The sequence below is a fragment of the Danio rerio genome, chromosome 7, assembly GCF_049306965.1.
Source record: "Danio rerio strain Tuebingen ecotype United States chromosome 7, GRCz12tu, whole genome shotgun sequence".
Classification (NCBI taxonomy): Eukaryota; Metazoa; Chordata; class Actinopteri; order Cypriniformes; family Danionidae; genus Danio; species Danio rerio.
Genome location: NC_133182.1, coordinates 18,008,514 through 18,026,976, shown reverse-complemented (window position 1 = coordinate 18,026,976; position 18,463 = coordinate 18,008,514). Strand labels below are relative to the sequence as shown.

Here is an 18,463-nt window from a genome sequence, read left to right as displayed (position 1 = left end):
AAAAATTATTCAGTTTTTATTGTCTTCAGAACACAAATTAAGATATTTTAGATTAAATCTGAGAGCTATCTTGTCCTTCATAGACACCAATAGTCAGAGATGTTCAATCAAAAAGGAACCAAAAACATTGTCAAAACATTTCAAGAGCTCACACTTTGCTGATGATTATTTATAAGCTTGTTTGGCTTGCTGTCCTGGGAGAGAGCCCTCATAAGAGAGCTCATAAGATCTTCGAGCCCTGGGCTCCCTTCCGTTGCAAGGCGAGAGGGGAGTTTGAGCTCAGGTAGATCTCAAGAACTCCCCTGCTGTAGTAGCTAATAACAGATAGTGATTTCTCTTGAGAGATTATTATTTACTAGGAGCATGTCTAGAGTGCCGATTTGGATTAGTCAATTAACGTATGTTGTATGTTTCTGGACGGTGGGAGGAAACCGGGGAATCCAGGGGAAACCCACGTGAGCAGGGGGAGAAATGCAAGCTCCGCACAAAAACGTCTGCTGGTTTGGTAAAGCCTAGAACCAGAGACATTCTTGCTGTGAGGCAACAGTGCTAAGCACTGGGCCACCGTGTCACCCATCTAGGAAGGAGTAGGAGTGGATGGGGGATTCTTCAAAACGAAGATAGCGGCGGTACGTAACCCAAGGTATTTGTAGTAGCTTAGGAGTTGTCTGATTGGTGCATTGAGAATTGGATAATGCGGATCCAGCCGCTAGCAATCATAAGCACGTGATCCTCTCAAAATTACTTTATAAATAAACTTCACTTAATGTGACTTCAGTGATTCAACTGTAATCATACGAAGTTTCAAGAACACTTTTGGGTTAGGGCTTCTACGTCAATAAACCGCGAAGTACCACATTGTTGAAAGTTTACTGACGTACGAAGCAGAATGCCTCAATAAATTCGATCTGCATGTTTACATGATAGTCGCATTGTCACGCAATTTATATCTGATTTATTTTTCACATATGAAGGAGGCCTGAAACTGATCTCTGAATATCCAATTGCATGCGTTTTAACATTTAACTGGCAGTATAAACGGGGGAAAAGTAATGGTTATGTTTGTTTTGCACACTAAAGTGTTCTTGGAGCTTTAAATGATTACATTTGAAACTCTGAAGTTACATGGAAATTTTTGACAATTTTTTTAAATGGTTTTTCTGGACCTCTGAAAATGTTGTTTATCTAAAATACTTTAATGTGTTCTGAAGATAAACAAAGGTCTCAGGGAATAAAAATGACATGAGAGTGAGTATTTAATATCAGAATGTTTTTTGAGTCAACTAACTCTTTAAAGATTCAAATAAAAATAAGCATTAATAATAAAAATCAGATCAATTGCACAGTGGAAAGATAAAAAGTATTGTAATTTTAGTTTTACACTAAAAAAAAAATTCATTTTAAAAAGAAAATAAAATATTAATCTTGCATAAAACGGGTTAGCTCACCTTCTTGTTGTTGCGCTTAATGTCATATGGATCTAGCATTTCATAATTCCTAAATACAGAAAAACAAACAAATAAATAACACAGCTAGTAAGACTGAGATGTTCAAATACACATAACCGTGTGATATTTATGAAATAAGCTTAAAGGGCAAATGAAGCACTCAGTAAAGTTTACATTATTTTGTACATTGGATTCCACTTTAATGTAAATATATATAAAAAAAACATGTTTCAGCACCAGCTCCACGCCCACAACTTCACGCATTGGGTTAAATTAGGCTTTCCAGTCTTCGTATTCAGTCCAATACTTCCACTGTATCTGTACAGCTGAGTGAACAGAACCAACCCCGTGTTGTCAGAAATAGCGATATTCCAAGATGGCGGCACCCTTGGTCTAAAATCTACAGTAAAACATGCTGTTTTCTGCTAAATGGTTACATTAATCAATTTTTTAATATATATTTTTATTTACAAAATAATGCAAACCTGACTGAGTGCTTCATTTCTCCATTAAAGGGATAGCTCACCCCAAAAACAAATGTATAAAAAAATTACTCCCTCAAGTGGTTCCAAACCTTTGTGAGTTTCTATTTTCTGTTAAACACAAAAGACAATATTTTGAGCAATGTTGGGAAAATACTTTTTCTTGTTCAACAGCTGAAATCAACTCAAACAGGTTGGTATCAAGTAGTGGAAGGTGAGTAAATGATCACAGATTTTAAATTTTTGGGTGAACTATCACTTTAATTACTTTTTCAAAAAACACCCACAGTTTTTCTGGATGAAAATGATGCAGGATGGCACAGAAAGCGAGTCCGTTTCTCCACGAGGTGCTGAAGTTTGTGATACGCACACCCTTGTAACCTTGCGTGACTTTTTGGCACCATTCCAACAGAGACTGACTTGAATTCACCAAGGTCACAATCTGGCATAAAACAAAAAGCTAATTAACCATCTGGTTATTATTACGATAATATAATTAACATAATAAAAAATGCACCCACCTCTGTTTCACTGTTTAACAATGTGTGGGCTGTGGAAGCTTCCTGAAGGTCTATGGCATCTCCTGCAGCTCTTCGTTTATTACGAGCAGGCACTGTTGGCTCATTAAGAGACTTTTCTGAAACCTTACATTGGTTGTCTGATGAGGAACTGGTAATGGAGTCTTCTGGATAAGAAGCACTTAAACGTGTCTTGACGCGAGGCATTGGCACAGGAGTGCTTGGGGAATCTTCTGCTGCAGATTGTCTAAATAAAATAAATCACAACAAAAGAAATACGTTTAAAAGTACTGCAAAAGCTATTAATTAAATATGGTATATTGATAAAATAAATTTAATGTATTTTTGCAAGCATTCAAGGATATTCAGATTTAATTTTGCAATGAGTGACAAAAAAATACACAAACAAGGACCAATGTCTTCACTTTTATCACACAATCATTTATTTTTTACACAGGATGTTTTTCATAAAAATACAAAACTTAATATTAACATTAAAGATCAAACATTTCTGACTAAATTAGCCAAAATCCCATACATTAAAGATGCACCATTTTTTTCTGAAAGACAACCACCTCCAATGACCATGCACAGCACTTGTAAAGTAATTAATTTGCATGCTAATGTCTGCAAATATGACAGCAGGCAATCACATGTAACTTACCTAGAAACATCTAAGACAACCCCTGTGTCATCTACAGTGCTCAAATCAACAGCATCATCTCCAAAATATACAGCAGTCATCTTTTCTTCAATGCTTTGATCTTTTTCACTTTCCTTTTCTTTAACACTATACCTCCCCTCATCATCCTCACTATGTTCACCAAATATATCACCAGTCTTTGGTTTTTCATTGATCTCTGCCGCATCAGGGTCTACCAGCCCAACGGTATCTAAACCAGACTCCTCCAGGCCCTTTCTGTTTGACATGCTGGTTAACTCTACTTCACTGGCAACAGAGGTGGTTGATTTCTTTATCCCTGCTTCTGTGCTCAACTGTGTGGAAACTTCAACAGCACATTCTTTACTATCCAAGAGAGGAAGCTTGGCTTCTTCTGAGACTATCGAGGGAGAAACTTGAGTCAAGCTTGGAAGGTTTTCATTAGAGTCCCTGTCATTCTTGAAATGAGAAGGGATGGGTATACTTGTATCATCTGGAATTGAATCACTTTGAAGTCCTGTTACAACTGGCATTGTCAATTGCAGACTTAAATCTTGACAGTATTCTGCTTGTGGAGCAATTTTATCGGGATCTGCTTCGGACAGAGGAGTGGTTAAAGGGGCTGGAAGATTTTCTGAGAAACAGCCACTGAGACGATTCTTTACAAGTGGCACTACGACTGGCAGACTTGAGTCTTGATTGTCTTCTGGTTGAGTTGCAGTGCTATCTGGATCTGCTTGAGATAGAAGAGTGTATGGAGGGGTTGGAACATCATCTGAGAAAGTACCACTAAGGCGTTTCTTCACACGTGGCTCTGGGATTGGCAGACTTGTATCCTCATTGTTTTCAGTCTGGGGTTTATTGCTATCTGGATTTGCTTGTGATTGAGGAGTGTATGGAAGGCTTGGAAGATCATCTGGAAAAGAATCACTGAGACGTTTCTTTGCACGTGGTACTGGAACTGGCAGATTTGAATCCTGATTGTCTTCTGGTTGGGTTGCAGTGCAATCTGGATCTGCTTTAGATGGAGGAGTGTATGGTGGGGATGAAAACTCATCTGGAAAAGAATTACTGAGACGTTTCTTTGCACGTGGTACTGGAACTGGCAGATTTGAATCCTGGTTGTCTTCTGGTTGGGTTACAGTGCTATCTGAATCTGCTTCAGACAGAGGGGTGTATGAAGGGTTTGTAATATCATCTGAGAAAGTACCACTAAGACGTTTCTTTACGCGTGGCTCTGGGATTGGCAGACTTGTATACTGATTGTCTTCTGTTTGAATATAAATGTTATCTGGATTTGCTTGAGATAGAGGAGTGTATGAAAGGCTTGGAAGATCATCTGGAAAAAAATCACTGAGACATTTCTTTGAACGTGGTATTGGAACTGGCAGATTTGAATTCTGATTTTCTTCTGGTTGGGTTGCAGCGCTATTTGGATCTGATTCAGACAGAGGGGTGGATGAAGGGTTTGTAATATCATCTGAGAAAGTACCACTAAAACTCTTTACACATGGCTCTGGGATTGGCAGACTTGTATCCTGATTGTCTTCTGTTTGAGGTTTAATACTATCTGGATTTGCTTGAGATGGAGGAGTGTATGGAGGGGTTGGAAAATCATCTGGAAAAGAATCACAGAGACGTTTCTTTGCACGTGGTACTGGAACTGGCAGATTTGAATCCTGAATATGTTTTGTTTGAGAAGCAATGTTATCTGGATCAGCTTTAGAAAAAGGGGTGGACGAAGGGGTTAGAACATCATCTGCGAAAGAGCCACTAAGATGTTTCTTTGCACATGCTACTGGAACTTGCAGACTTGAATCCTGATTGTCTGTTTGTGGTTCATCTGGATCTGCTTGAAATGGAAAGGTGGATGAAGGGGCTGGAAAGTCTTCTGAGAAAGAGTCACTGAGATGTTTCTTTACACGTGGAACTGGGACTGGCAGACTTGGATCTTGAGGATGTTCTATTTGAGGAACAGTGTTCCCTAATTCTGTTTGAGGTGGAGTGGATAGAGGGGTTGGAAGATCATCTGGAAAAGAATCACTAAGACCTTTCTTTGCATGTGGTACTGGAACTGGTAGACTTGAATCTTTATGGTCTTCTGTTTGGAGAACAATAGCATCTAAACCTCCTTGAGGCAGAAGATTGGATGAAGGAATTGCAAGATCTTCTTTGAAAGAAACACTGAGACGTTTTTTTGACCGTTGCATTGGCACAGGTAGATGGTTCTCATAGTCTTCTGTTTGAAGACTAATGTTATCTGATTCTCCACCAGAAGGGGAAGAAGTATCATCTGTAAAAGAACCACTGAGATGCTTTTTCACACATGGCATTGCGACTGGAAGATCAGTACATTTGATACGATTTTCCACATTGCAAGGAACATTCAAATCCAGCTGCACTTGGTCTTTTAGCTTCAATTCATCTCCAGCTCCAATCTTTTTTTTGTCTTCAGGCTGAGACATGTTGGCAACGACAGAAGACATAGTGCTCTTTACTTCAGACTCTCCTCTGGCTTCATCAACATTGCTGGTTTGAGATTTACTCTTCCTTCTCAGAGGGGCACATAATTGTGTAACTGTGTCCTTTGTAGCCAACAAGGGAACATTTTCAGTATGGTTAATATGCCCTGATACTATTATTTCTTGGGAGTTCAGCTTTTCTTTAGGTGTTGGTGCACAAATCTCAATTTTGGCTGCTTCTTCAACAGAGGCACCTTCAGGAACAGAAGCACTTTGGCTTTTTCTGGTCCGTGCCAATGGAACAGGTACAACTGGGTTATCTGTTTCTGGAGTTGAACTCTTATCTGCAAAAATGGCAGTGAGGGCTGTACCTGGCTGTACATTATGTGGTGAACTCTGAGAATAATTATCAGTTTGTGATATGACACAGAAATTATTGATCAGATCATTAGGCTCAGTTGGATCAGCAATCGATGCCTCTTGCAGAATGTCTTGCTTCTTGGTCCTTGCTGGTGGCACAGGTTCTAAAGTTAAAACAGCAGTCTGTTCTGAGACAGCCTGTGCGTTTTTAAGGTATGTTGAAGATGATAAGGATAAACAGTCTTCATCCAGTAATTCATCCTTAGATTGTTGGATGAACAGAGAGACTTCTTGCACAATATGATGTTGGGGCCTTAAGGACAAAAATATAGTATCACTACATTTACTTAATGTAATGAAGACAAAAACAATCCCATAAGAGCATTATAAGTCTCCATCAATTTGTATATATATTTGTCAAGCAACAGTACAGCATAAAAGACAGCTTTCAGAGTATGCATACATTTGCAACATGCAGCCGTTTAATTGGTCACAGTAATACCAGCAGAGCTCTCAGCTCACAATCTGAACAAATACATGTTTTGAAAGGTGCAGTGTGTAACTTATTTGTGTCTAGGTTTATTTATTTAAATTATAAGAAATACTTTCTTTTATCAGTATTATGTATAGGTGTTTTTACTTCTAGCTCAACCAATGGCATGATTTGGGGGGCAGAACTACCTATTTGGACAAACAATGAAATAACAAGCAGGAATGAAAGACCAATGTATGTGTATCTGTGTTTACACAACCATTCTTTGTGGCACTGAATTTACCAAACCCAAGTTCATTCTGATTAAGCACCCCTATATACATTTCTGGAAAGTGCAAATTAGATCCCAGGAGCTACGTTTTCTTGTGTGTTTTTTTTTTTTTTTTTTTTTTGCAGTTTTTGCTTTCGTGAATCTGACAAAGGCCACTGTGTACCCTTTTTGAGATTCAAATATCTCTTGACCAACTCACTGACTGACACCCTCCCCCTTCCCTAAATCCAACCAATAGTATTTTTAAAAGTACCTATTGACCCGCCCACCCCCTTCCCTAAACCCAAATGCAGTGTTTAGAAAAGCAATCCAGAAAAAGAAAAGCCCCCTGATTTTTACCACACTTTCAGATTTTACCACATTCTCACCCTGTTCTTTACTTGTTCATTTATTTATGTTTTTTGCTTCTGTTTTTGTCATACCCAGTCTTTGGAACTGTTCTTCACTGGACTCGAAACCCCCTTATTGCAGTCAACTCCTCTCTGCATCTCAAGTCCGCCGGCATACATGTCAAGCTACCGGATGAACTGGTAACAGCGGAAAAGCCGTCCACATGCAAGTAAGCTGTCAGCTAGTTAGCGAGAAAAGAAAAAATGTCATACTGCCCCATAGCGCCTGTTTTTAAGATGAAATGCAGCCATAAGTAGCTCTGGCTACATAATTCGGGATCTCCAGAAATGCATAAAGGGCTATGTTTTCGGATTAAGCCTATGTTGGAATTTACACACTGCATCTTTAAGGCAAAAGCATAATTAGACACATGGACACAAATATTCATAACAACAAAAATCACAAACATAACAGCCATGTGAGTGCAAATACTAAAAGAAAAGAACAAAAAAACAGCCGTTCTGTCATTTGCGGGGGTTGCAGTTTGGGTCTGAATGCAACACTCCTAATTAACTCACCCCTCCTCTGGAGATATTGTGGCTGACACCTTCTCCTTCAATGTCTCAAACATTTTACTTTCTGTGACAATCTCATCATTACCAGCTTCCTCTAGAACTGAAGATATACCTTCTTGTATCAGTGACTCAACACGTGTATTGTCCTCCTCCACTTTGTTTATCTCATGAAGGTCAGCCTCAGTCAAGGGGGGCCACTTCCTCATTAGACAAAATGTTTCATCATCAACAAACCAGCTTTCAGTTTCTTTTGAAGAAAGTGATGTTTCTGAACGTCCACTAACCAAACGCCACATGTAGGGTTCGGCAGATTCAAACACCTCGGGTTCTGCAGCCTGTATGAGCTCTTCCAGTGAATGGTCACATCCACTCGCCATTGGAAAACTGCTGTCTTCTGGATCCACAGTAGATGAAAGATTGTCGAGAGCATCTAGTGTGTCCGTGACTGATCCAGAGCTTGAGGGCTGCAATATTGCAGCAACTGTCTCATAACTAAAAGAAAGCAACTCTTAACTCTTAATGTTCAAATAAATGGCAAACTAATATTAGTGAAAACTAAAATCATACATAAATGTCCCATGAAGTGCTTTGAAATGTGCAGTTTTGTTCAATGTGTGATTTAAATTAAACCAAAACTTGAAGATGGTTCAAGCTCCTCCCCCTTTTTAAAAAAATAGCCAATAGAGTTAAATTTTTTATCACAGCTCTGCCAGTGAAGCTGCGGTCACACTGCACTTTTCCCATAGAGTTCCATTCATATGCACATGAATGCGTCAGACCGGAAACGTAAGGTCGTGCGGAAAGTTTCGCAGTTCGCTGTGTTGGAAAGTTCAAACTTGGTGAACTCCAACATGCGAAATCGCATCATATGATTGCGTGACACCAATCGAGGATCAAAACATGACCTCTCTGTAAAGTAATTTAAAATATGGAGCAATCGCTCACCTTTTAAATGTCTAATCATCTTGTTTAATCCCACCCCTTTTCGCAGCGCTGTACGACAGAATTTCGCACGCTCAAACTCTAGTGTGACTGCGGCTTAAAAGCGGTTGAGCTCAAGCAGATCAAATGAAAAGTAAATGAGAAGTGTCTTGTAGAGGGCAGGACCTAGATACTATAGAGCATTTTATTGGTCAAAAGATTTGATGAGAAAAAAAAAGTTTTATAAAAAATAAAATAAAACAAATAAGACTTTCTCCAGAAAAAAAAAAAATATTATCAGACATACTGTGAAAATTACCTTGCTCTGTTAAACATCATTTGGGAAATATTTAAAAAAGAAAAAAAAAATTCAAATGGGGGCTAATAATTCTGACTTCAACTGTACATCCTTAATACTAACATATTGATACTAACACCTAAAAATTGATTTTGATTTCATGGGAACTTTTATTTGAAAATGACTAAACATAAACATAAATTTCAAGTGTTTCTGAAGTAAAATCCAAGCCAGCATGCTCAGTGGTTTTAACGGGTTATTTAATCTTACCCTCTGTGAAAGACATCAACTAAAGTCTTGACAAGACCAGAAGAGCCTTCTTTTTCTGTGGAAGTATCATCTGCCTCCAAAACCTCCCACCCTAATGTTATAGCAGTCTCTCCTGGTTCTGCTGTTTCATGGGTTTTACTAGAAGTCTCTTCGTCAGCAAGTTGCTCTTCCAGAAAACACCTCTCCTGATAGTTTTCAATACTGATAAACAATAGTTCACTAGTTAAAAGGTAGTGCGATTCCATTCACAAGCATGTCTCTTACCATGCATATCTCTCACATACATGCACTAAAATGTTACAATGAGATGATATAATGATGTTAGTAAAAAGTCTTATATTAATGGTCATATAAATCATGTCAAGTAATGTTTTGTTGAACAGTTTTTGAGTATTGTCTTGACATGAAAAAGGTGATTGCATAAAACCTCAACAATGTCAATTGAAAACGCAACATCGGAACACAATAGCAGTTCTAAAAGTGTTTACACATTCAAAACATGCTATTTAACTCACCCTTCAGCCAAGGGCATCTCAAGAACAAATCCCGTTTCTTTAGAATTATCTTTAAAAAAAGGAAATCAAAAAGAAAAGAACACAAACTCTGTGTTTTTCTGAGAATACAAATGATTCAATGTTCAATAAACACTCTAAAAATAAGCTTCTTACCACTTCCTATTACATCTGGGGTTTGTTTCCTTTCTGATTCTATGTATTGTCTGAATGTGGTTTCAGATATTACATGTTCTTGGGTTGGGCTTAAAGAAAACGCATAAGCAGCATGTGGGAAATCAGGAAGTCCTACTCCAACTGGGAAACATGGCTCCTCAGAGGTCAGATTATTAAAATCGTTTTCATCTTTTGAAGAGATTGGAGGCTCTGGGGAAGATGATGAGGTAACTTCCTTTCTGAGGCCTTCTGAGCATGGAAACCCATCACTTCTGGCCTGCTTAGGGCAGGTTGGAGCAAGCAAGAACATGCTTTTAAAATAATTTTCATTATCTTCTGTACAACTCATAGACATCATTGGTCTTTCTTTAAGAGGATTAACCCATATGGGTTTCTGAGCAAACCATATCCTCTCTTGAGACTCTTCTATGGGCACCGTTTTTACTGTAGGAACACCTAAGGTTGGAGAAGACTTTGGGCAACAATGCAAAACGTTAACTATGTCTGGTTCTTTACGGAGATAGAAACCCTGCACTTTAGGTTGAGGTAGAGAGGGGAAACCAAGTATGGAAGCTTCTCTCGGGCAGGTGGGCACAAGCGCAAACATCCTCTCCAAAATATTTGCGTCTATTTCTTCATATTGAGTTGCTAAAATATACTGACTGAGCTGTTCTGATCTTGTTTTCAGAGGTTGCACCAACATGGGTGTTTCTTCTTCAAACCATGCTCCTGTGTTTATTCTCTCACTTGATGAGAACCCCATGATTCTTGATGTCTTTGGATGGCAATAATGTAGATCAACCATATTGGGAGGAAGTGTAGCTTTGCACTTAGGTGCATATGGGAATCCTGGTAGTTCTGCCTTTAATGGACAGGTTGGAACTAATGCAAACATTTTAGTTGATTCGTTAAACCATTCTACTCTGTCAACAAGAACAACAGGTTGCTTTTTAAAGGACGCATTACATAATGTATTTTTGTCAATGGACCAATCTAAATGGACTCTTTTAGAAGAAAATCCAATAATATTAGACTTCTCTGGGCAGGCGGGAAGCATACTTAGCATTATTGGTTCAGGAACAGATGGAAAACCTGGAACACAGACCACTGATGGACAAGTAGGTGTCAAAGCAGACATTCGATGACTGTTTTCTATACATATCTTGTCCAAAACAACAGGCGGTTCCTTTAATGTGTATGACCACAAAATAACTGCACTCATAGGCCAGTTGGGCATCCTTGGTGTCTGGATGCTTGGAAAACCAGCTATATTTGAAATCTTTGGGCAAGATGGACCAATGTTTATCATGTTTGGCTTCATCTGTGATTTAAGGTGTGGTCTTGATGGAAATCCTGCAATGCTTGATGATTGAGGGCATGTTGGTGCCAGTGCTATAATCTTTGTATCTGGTTTATCTTTACTAGATTTAAAAATGCCTGTTTGCCTATCTTTTAATAAATGGCTAAATATTATTGACTGATTACAGATGTACTCCCTGTCTTTGATTACCCTTAAAGATGGACATCCAGGGATTCTAGAAAGCACCGGACAGGATGGAAGGAGCTCCAACATATTTGGGTCTCTTTGGGATGTAGGGACTGAATCTGGGATTTGTGACGGTAATCCAGATATGAAGGTCTCATCCGCAGGTATGGAATCACCCCTCAGTTTGGTCTCCACTATTGTAGACCACTGAAGTGTTAGTTCCTCACATGACTGAATAGTTATTTCTTTACTTTTTGGTGCAAATTGGATATCAGGAACAAGTTTTGAGCATTGAATCTCTGAATGCTCAATAAGGCTGTCGATGTCCAAAACTGGCTTTGGTTTTGAAAGGTCTTCCAGTAATGATGTTTCCATGCTCAGCTGCTCCTCCTTTTCCTCTGGATTTAGGGTCAATGAAGATGTGTTAACAATAATGGATGTTTCTGGATCGGATGGAGATGAGGCCTCTGTGGGTCTCTTAGCAGATGGAAAGCCTGGAATTCTTGCTTCATTTGGACATGTGGATGTCAGAGACACCATATTTCCCTCACAGGGGGATTTTTCCAAGTATGGCATAAACAACATATTTTTTGATGATTCATGATGTTCATCCCAAATTACACTCATATCAGAGGGCCAGTTGATGATGTCTGTTTTGCATATGCTAGACAGTGCCGTAGACGGACATCCCAAAACTCTTGAGAACAGTGAACATGATGGAAAAAGGTCTACCATGTTTGGGATACACCCTTGATGTGCTTCTTTAGGCAGATTTTCTGACATTGAAGAGACTTGATTACGGTCATCTTCGGTATTCTCGTTTTCTTTCTTTATGTCACCAGCAAATGGTTCTGGACTGTCTAGTGATGCCGATAATACACCTTCATCTACATCCATTTTTTCAACCAGAGCATCTCCATGATTCTTAAAGGGAAGAGCTCTTATGATTTGACGTCTGAGAAAAGTAAGCATATGACCAGATGTCAGATTTGTGGTTGTATGACAGTACAAGATGATATGACTGCATGCATCAGTGTATTTACTGGCAGCCACTTAATACACATGTCCTCCTGAACAATTTCTGAACTGGATGTTTCGATTTACATCTACAGCAGGACAGACACTTAACACACTGTGCCTAGTTTTTTTCACTTTTGTGCATCAATGACAATAAATGTATAGTTGAACCACAAAATGAAAATTCCGTCATTTACTCGCCTTTATGTCAATCAAACTTGAGGCTTTTCTTGGTTTAAAGAGCCCTTATTATTGGTTTTTGAAAATGACCTTTCATGCAGTGTAACAGCTCTAGGTGAAGTGAAATATCCTTAGGCTTAAATCTGAAAGTGCTCCTTATTTAAAACTATTGATTCATTTATAAAAGAGTCGACTCAGAGAGGTTTAAATGAATCGTCGTGGTAATGAATGTTTAGCAGTGACAGCATGACGTCGATATGGAACTCAAGCCCCGGCTATTTGTTGTGGAAAATTAAAACCCCCTCCCACAAAAACAATAGCAAAAAAAAAAAGGGAAAGACGACAAACAGTAGCAGATCCCAGGTGAATCATGTCGTGAAGACTGTGCTCTGAAGTTTGAGGGAAAGTTAGTATGATTTTCCCCACTCAAAGATGAGGATGTGAAGAATCAGTGGTTTAAGTTTATTTTTGCAAAAATATCTCAGCATTATAGCTCCAGCCTTGTGTTGTGTTCATGTCAGTTTTCTGACAAGTGCTACAGCAATCTACACACTTACAATGGGGAATTTGTTGGCCATTTGTTAAAGAACCAAGAAAAGACTATTGATGTATGGGACTTTGTCAGAGCTTGACAAAAACTTTACAGTACACAGTTCATGGATCAGTTTCTTCCTCCATTTCACAAGTGTATGTAAGTGTGATTAAAATGGTTGCCTCCCTGTTTTCTCTAGCTTGCAAAATGTGTATTTAATTGTGATTAGTTACTTGTAACTGCCTCACATGGCTTGTACTGTATCTGGTTAACTTTTTATATTCTCATATCATGTCTAAAACCACATTGAAAACGCAATGCGGACTGCTTTTTATACAGATTTAAACGCGTTTGTGAGCTCGTGAATCTCTGTCCTTTGTCGTTGCTATATCCACCATCAGCTTCCTACACACGTGTGGCGGTCAAGTTTCAAAATAGTTCAGCTTTTGTGTGGATTAATACTGAACGTGTGTTATGGTTGAGAATTAAGTAATATGCTGGTGTTTAACTGCATTGCTTCAATGCACTCCTGCATTGGGCTCACATATACTGTATTCTCTGCACTCTGACTACTTGAAACGTGTTGATAAGCCGTTGTGGGCAATTCACTCTGTCTCAAGCTGAACACAGTCGACCAATCACAACAGAATGGGGCATAGGACCAATCAGTGCAGATTAGCATTGCACTTTGGAGTGGTTTTTGGGGACAATTAAAGCACTGAACAAACCATATGGGAGTTGTTTGAATAATTAGGTAAAAAGAAATGCATATTATAAGACAAAAAAAATGTTTTTTAATCTTGCATGCATATCAGACTGTTGCTGGAGATGCCCAAAACAAAAATATTACCTTTTTAATGCATAATAGGGGCTCTTTAAAATTGGACCACATTTGTTTACATGTAAAGACAAAAGGTTGAGTAAATTATTACAGCTTTTTCACTTTGGGAAGAACTATGCACTTACTGTAAAGTGAAAAATATATAAATGTTATTTGCAGGCGGAAAACATCTGATTTGGGCAAGGCAAAGCATTGAGTTAATACTCTTTATCTTTGTTTCTTTGCAAAACTCACCTCTCCTCAACAGTCAGTAATAGTGGCATGTCTGGTAAGGAGTGCCACATTCTGCAATGCATCTTCCTAGAAACAAGTGTCAAAGTATTTCATGCACTGCAGGATGCGCACTGTATATTTTCTTTGTTGGTGTAACAAACACGTGGGTAATTCTGAACTTACCCCCTTTCCAGAATTCCCTTTTGTCCTTCCTCACTTCTTCCCAAAAAGCTCACATTCTCCTTGGTCTTTTCAAATGCAAAACTACTGTCAGACTCATTTGCACTGCAGAGGTTCATCTCAGTATCTGCTTGATCAAGCACAGTTGGAGTCTCTTGTTTATTGCCAAGATTGTCTGTTTGTGCTTGGGTCTGATAAAGCATTTGTAGAGATTCTGAATATGTGGATGGAAAGCCAGGGACATTGGATTGCTTTGCACAGGATGGCATCATCATAGACATGTCTTCTGTGAAATTTAGGTAGGCATCATATGGCTGATTCAAGTTTCTTAAAGATAAACATATCATGTCATCCTTTGAGGTCCTTATATGCAGCTGATTTGCATCATGAGGCCATGCACCTGAACCCATTGCTTCATTTCTTAAGTCAATAGATGGCATACCTAACAATTTTGTCAAATGAGGACAAGATGGCTTGAGCGATGCCATATCTGGTGTTGCCTTCTCAATTGTTAGTCTTGGGGAAGATGGAAATCCAGGCACTTTAGCCCTGGTTGCACAAGTTGGACGCAAAGCTACCATATCGTTATATTCTATTTCCGTGTATTGAGGTGGAACAGCCTGTATAGACTGGCACTTTCTGCTCAGTTGTTTAAAGCATAATGGCATTTCATTTCCAGGCCACTGTAGTTCTGCTTCAGGTATTATGCTTGATACCATTCCAGGTATATTTGAGATTCTTGGGCATGAAGGTAAAAGATAAAGCATTAATTTGGGCTTCGGTGCAGATGGAAATCCAGGAATCTTTGCTTTTACTGGACAACTGGACAAAATAGCATGCATTCCTTTAAGATTTGCTTTGTTCTGATAAGCAATGTTTAACTCGTCAAATGTGTACTCTGGCAAACACCTTCGCTCTATAAATGCTTTCTCCTTAAAAGGCCAAATATTAACCACAGCCTTGTCAAGCTTGCTTGGGACTAAAGAGGGAAAGCCTGGTGTTTTAGAGGTTTGTGGACATGCTGATAAAGTACCAGATGTTATTTGTGTTTCAGGCATGAGCCATGGTGCAGAAGGAAGTCCAGGATTTCTTGCTTTTCTGGGGCATGATGATATTAATGACAGCATATTGTTGAAAATATACTTGTCTTCTGTAACTTCATACTGAGCTGGATATCGATTGATAAAACGACATTGCTGGGAGGCCAATGTCTTGATCCAGAATGGTTTGTCATTTGGCCATTTCTGAAGTGAATCTAATTTGCTTGTAAGAGTTTGTATAGATGATATTCCAGCGACACAAGAAGCTGATGGACATAAAGGTAGGAGTTTTGTTATAGAGAATGTGATGTCTTGTTTTGGTGCACTTGGAAAACCAGGAGTCCTTGCTTTCCTTGGGCAAGATGGCACTAAGCTCACCATACTGGTTAAACAATCTTCTATTGATACATTTACAATTCGTGGCAAACTGGATTGGTTCTTTTGTGCTGTTATCAGAGATGCTTCATTATTGGATGGCCACATATGAAAGAGATTTTGAACAGCAAAGACTTTTGCAGATGGAAATCCAGCAATACTGGAAACCTTTGGACAGCAATGTGAAATCCTAACCATATTTGGTGCAACTGGTTTTGGAGCGGATGGAAATCCTGAAATCTTAGGTGAAGCTGAACAAGACGGTCTAAGCGCAAACATAGTTCTTGTCATTTCATCATTTATCTTCATTGATGATGTTGGTAAAATCTGTCGCTTATTTCTCCTAAAACAAATCACTACATTCTCTTTAGGCCAGAGTTTGTCTGTGCAAAGGCTTGGATATCTTGAAGAAAAACCTGGAATTTCAGAAACATCTGGACATAATGGTGGAAGACTGACCACACAGAAAGGCATAGATGGAAATCCAGGAATGTTGGCAGCTTTTGGACAAGCTAACTGTAGTGATATCATATTTTCCACTGTGCTTTGATCATACAGTGAGGTATCCATTTCTTCAATAAAATCATCTGGTTTCTCTTTCTGAATATACTCTATTAATACCTTCACAGACTCATCCTCAGGACACTTAGCGTCTTGAAAGTTTATAGATGCCATCCCAGGTACAAAAGCAGCTTTTGGACATGTTGGGAGAAGATTTGGCATGCTGAAAACAGATGAAGCCTCTTTACCTTTAGGCACTTTCTTATCAATGGGTAAAGCACTGACTTTCTTGTTCATTAAAGGCAGACCATCTATAAACACGTTTGTCATTTGATTCTCAGCTCTATCATCAGCCAAAGTGGATGGTGACCAAGGAGAATGGGATGTTTTTGGGCAAGAGGGCAGCAAAGCGGCCATGCTTTTGGTGCTGAGGGACAGGGACATTAGAAAAGAGATCAGAGGGATGTAAAATGAATTTATGAATTAGCAAATGGATGGCAATGCATACATTATATGCTTTAAACAAGCTTAAAAAGCTTCAAATGTAACAGTAACTATATACTAGGGGTGTCAAATATAATTGTTTCTTCAGTGCATTGAGATGTAAAGAGGACGATACAGTATCGGTTTTGTAACAGACCATAACTGGTTACAATGAACTGACAGATCTGCTTGTTGTTGGATTTGAAGCATACTATGGCAAGGGAGGTGAGATGCATTTGCAAGTAATTAAAATTTTAAAAGCCTACATATGGGCACATTTTACTGACACTGAAGGTACAGTAGAACTCAAGATACCCTGTGTCAATGCTAAGGGCACACTGTGCAAAAGATCCATCTCCCCCATTCACTGAACAGCAAAAGTCAATGCTGAACATGTCATGTCATGAGGGGGGTGTGGTCGAACAGCCGCACAGAGGAAGAGCCTGTTAGGAGACCGGAAGCTGAAAAGTAGATCAATCAAAAACATAACTAACACCTGTGTCGTTGCAGTGATTGAGATGGAGAGACAGTCTCCTAAAGGCTGGTTTATACTTGACCCGTTCGCTAGTTCGCTTGAGTGCGATGTCATTGCAGTGTTTGCGGAGGTTTGCTTTGGGTGCGCGCGACATGATTTCGGATAGAGGAGCGCACTAAATTTTTTGAGACTCGAGTGAACAGTGTGTGCGGTGCCAGATTTGACATTAAAGAGATGAAACAGGTATGCCTGTACAGGCATCTTTATGTACAGACATCTTTATCTTTATTATCATCTGTCTATTGCGTGATCATAGGGATAAACAGATGACCAATAAATCTTGGCTCGAAATTGCAACAGCAGTGAGAAAGGAAGAAAGTTTCTGTTAGAAAATTTAGAAAAACTTGTGTGATAAGTTTAAGCCAAAAAAAGAGGCCATTGCAAAATAAACAATTACAGAATATGTTTTTACACCATTCATAGGTTTTACACTGATGTATATGTTACAAATTTGAATTTAAAACAATTTACTAGTTACAAAACTAAAATGAAGTAACAAATTATTTATTTGATAACTGAAAAAAAATATTTGAACCTATCGGTTTACAGTATACTGATGCTCTGTTTTTCTGGGCTTTACTGGTGATAATAGGCAGGAATTTACCTAGACCGTTTATTACCTAGACTGCAGCTCTGCACAAGGCGTTTGGCCATTGGAGAAATGGTCGTGCCCAACTGAGCCTGGTTTCGCTCGAGGTTTTTTAATTTTTCACTTTCACCAATAAGTGAAGTTTTTTCCTCACCGCTGTCACCACTGTCGCCACTGGCTTGCATTGTTCGGGATTTTTAGAGCTGCTCATGGATGGATTTGCTATTTAGTGTTTGGACTCTCAGTAGTGATTATTAAATCACACTGAACTGAACTAAACTGAACTTCAACACTGAAAACTGGACTGACACGGTTTCAATTGACTATAATCTTATATGTAAAGCTGCTTTGACACAATTTACATTGTAAAAGCGCTTTACAAATAAAGGTGAATTGAACTGAGTTAAGTTATTGCCTTTTTAGTATATAACAGTAGAGGACACAAACTAGCCATGCAGAAATGTGTGAATTGTGGAGTGGGCTAAATTTCACGTCAGTATTTGTTTGGTAAGTGGTCTTTTTTTTTTTTTGCTTTTAATTTTGCCATAATAAAAAAAAAACATATTTTTAGAGCTACCCATGATCTGTCGTCATTAACATTTTAATAAACTATAATAGGTAGAACAATCTGAGATATGAACAAAAGAAGTGATGAATCAAAGTTGAAAAATCTTGAATCGTTACACAAATCTTTATAATCATTAAAGTTAATTATAAAAATTATGAAAATAATT

General features: G+C 38.6%; 1 protein-coding gene across 22 annotated transcripts in view; it reads right to left on the bottom strand.

Moving 5' to 3' along the window:
* Positions 1-18,463, bottom strand: part of ehbp1l1a (EH domain binding protein 1-like 1a) — a 76,488-nt gene that overhangs the window by 13,743 nt on the left and 44,282 nt on the right. For 7 of the 22 annotated variants that reach the window (XM_073908161.1, XM_073908162.1, XM_073908163.1 and 4 more), the window contains 3 exons: positions 2,452-2,695; positions 2,218-2,372; positions 1,449-1,497 (listed from right to left, as the gene is read on the bottom strand). In XM_073908161.1, the coding sequence (XP_073764262.1) occupies positions 1,449-1,497; positions 2,218-2,372; positions 2,452-2,695 (448 nt within the window). Of the gene's footprint in view, positions 1-1,448; positions 1,498-2,217; positions 2,373-2,451; positions 2,696-3,112; positions 6,245-7,603; positions 8,093-9,089; positions 9,291-9,604; positions 9,654-9,757; positions 12,199-14,047; positions 14,114-14,209; positions 16,550-18,463 lie in introns of all 22 variants that reach the window. The other 15 variants (XM_073908155.1, XM_073908159.1, XM_073908157.1 and 12 more) reach the window with 6 other exon arrangements.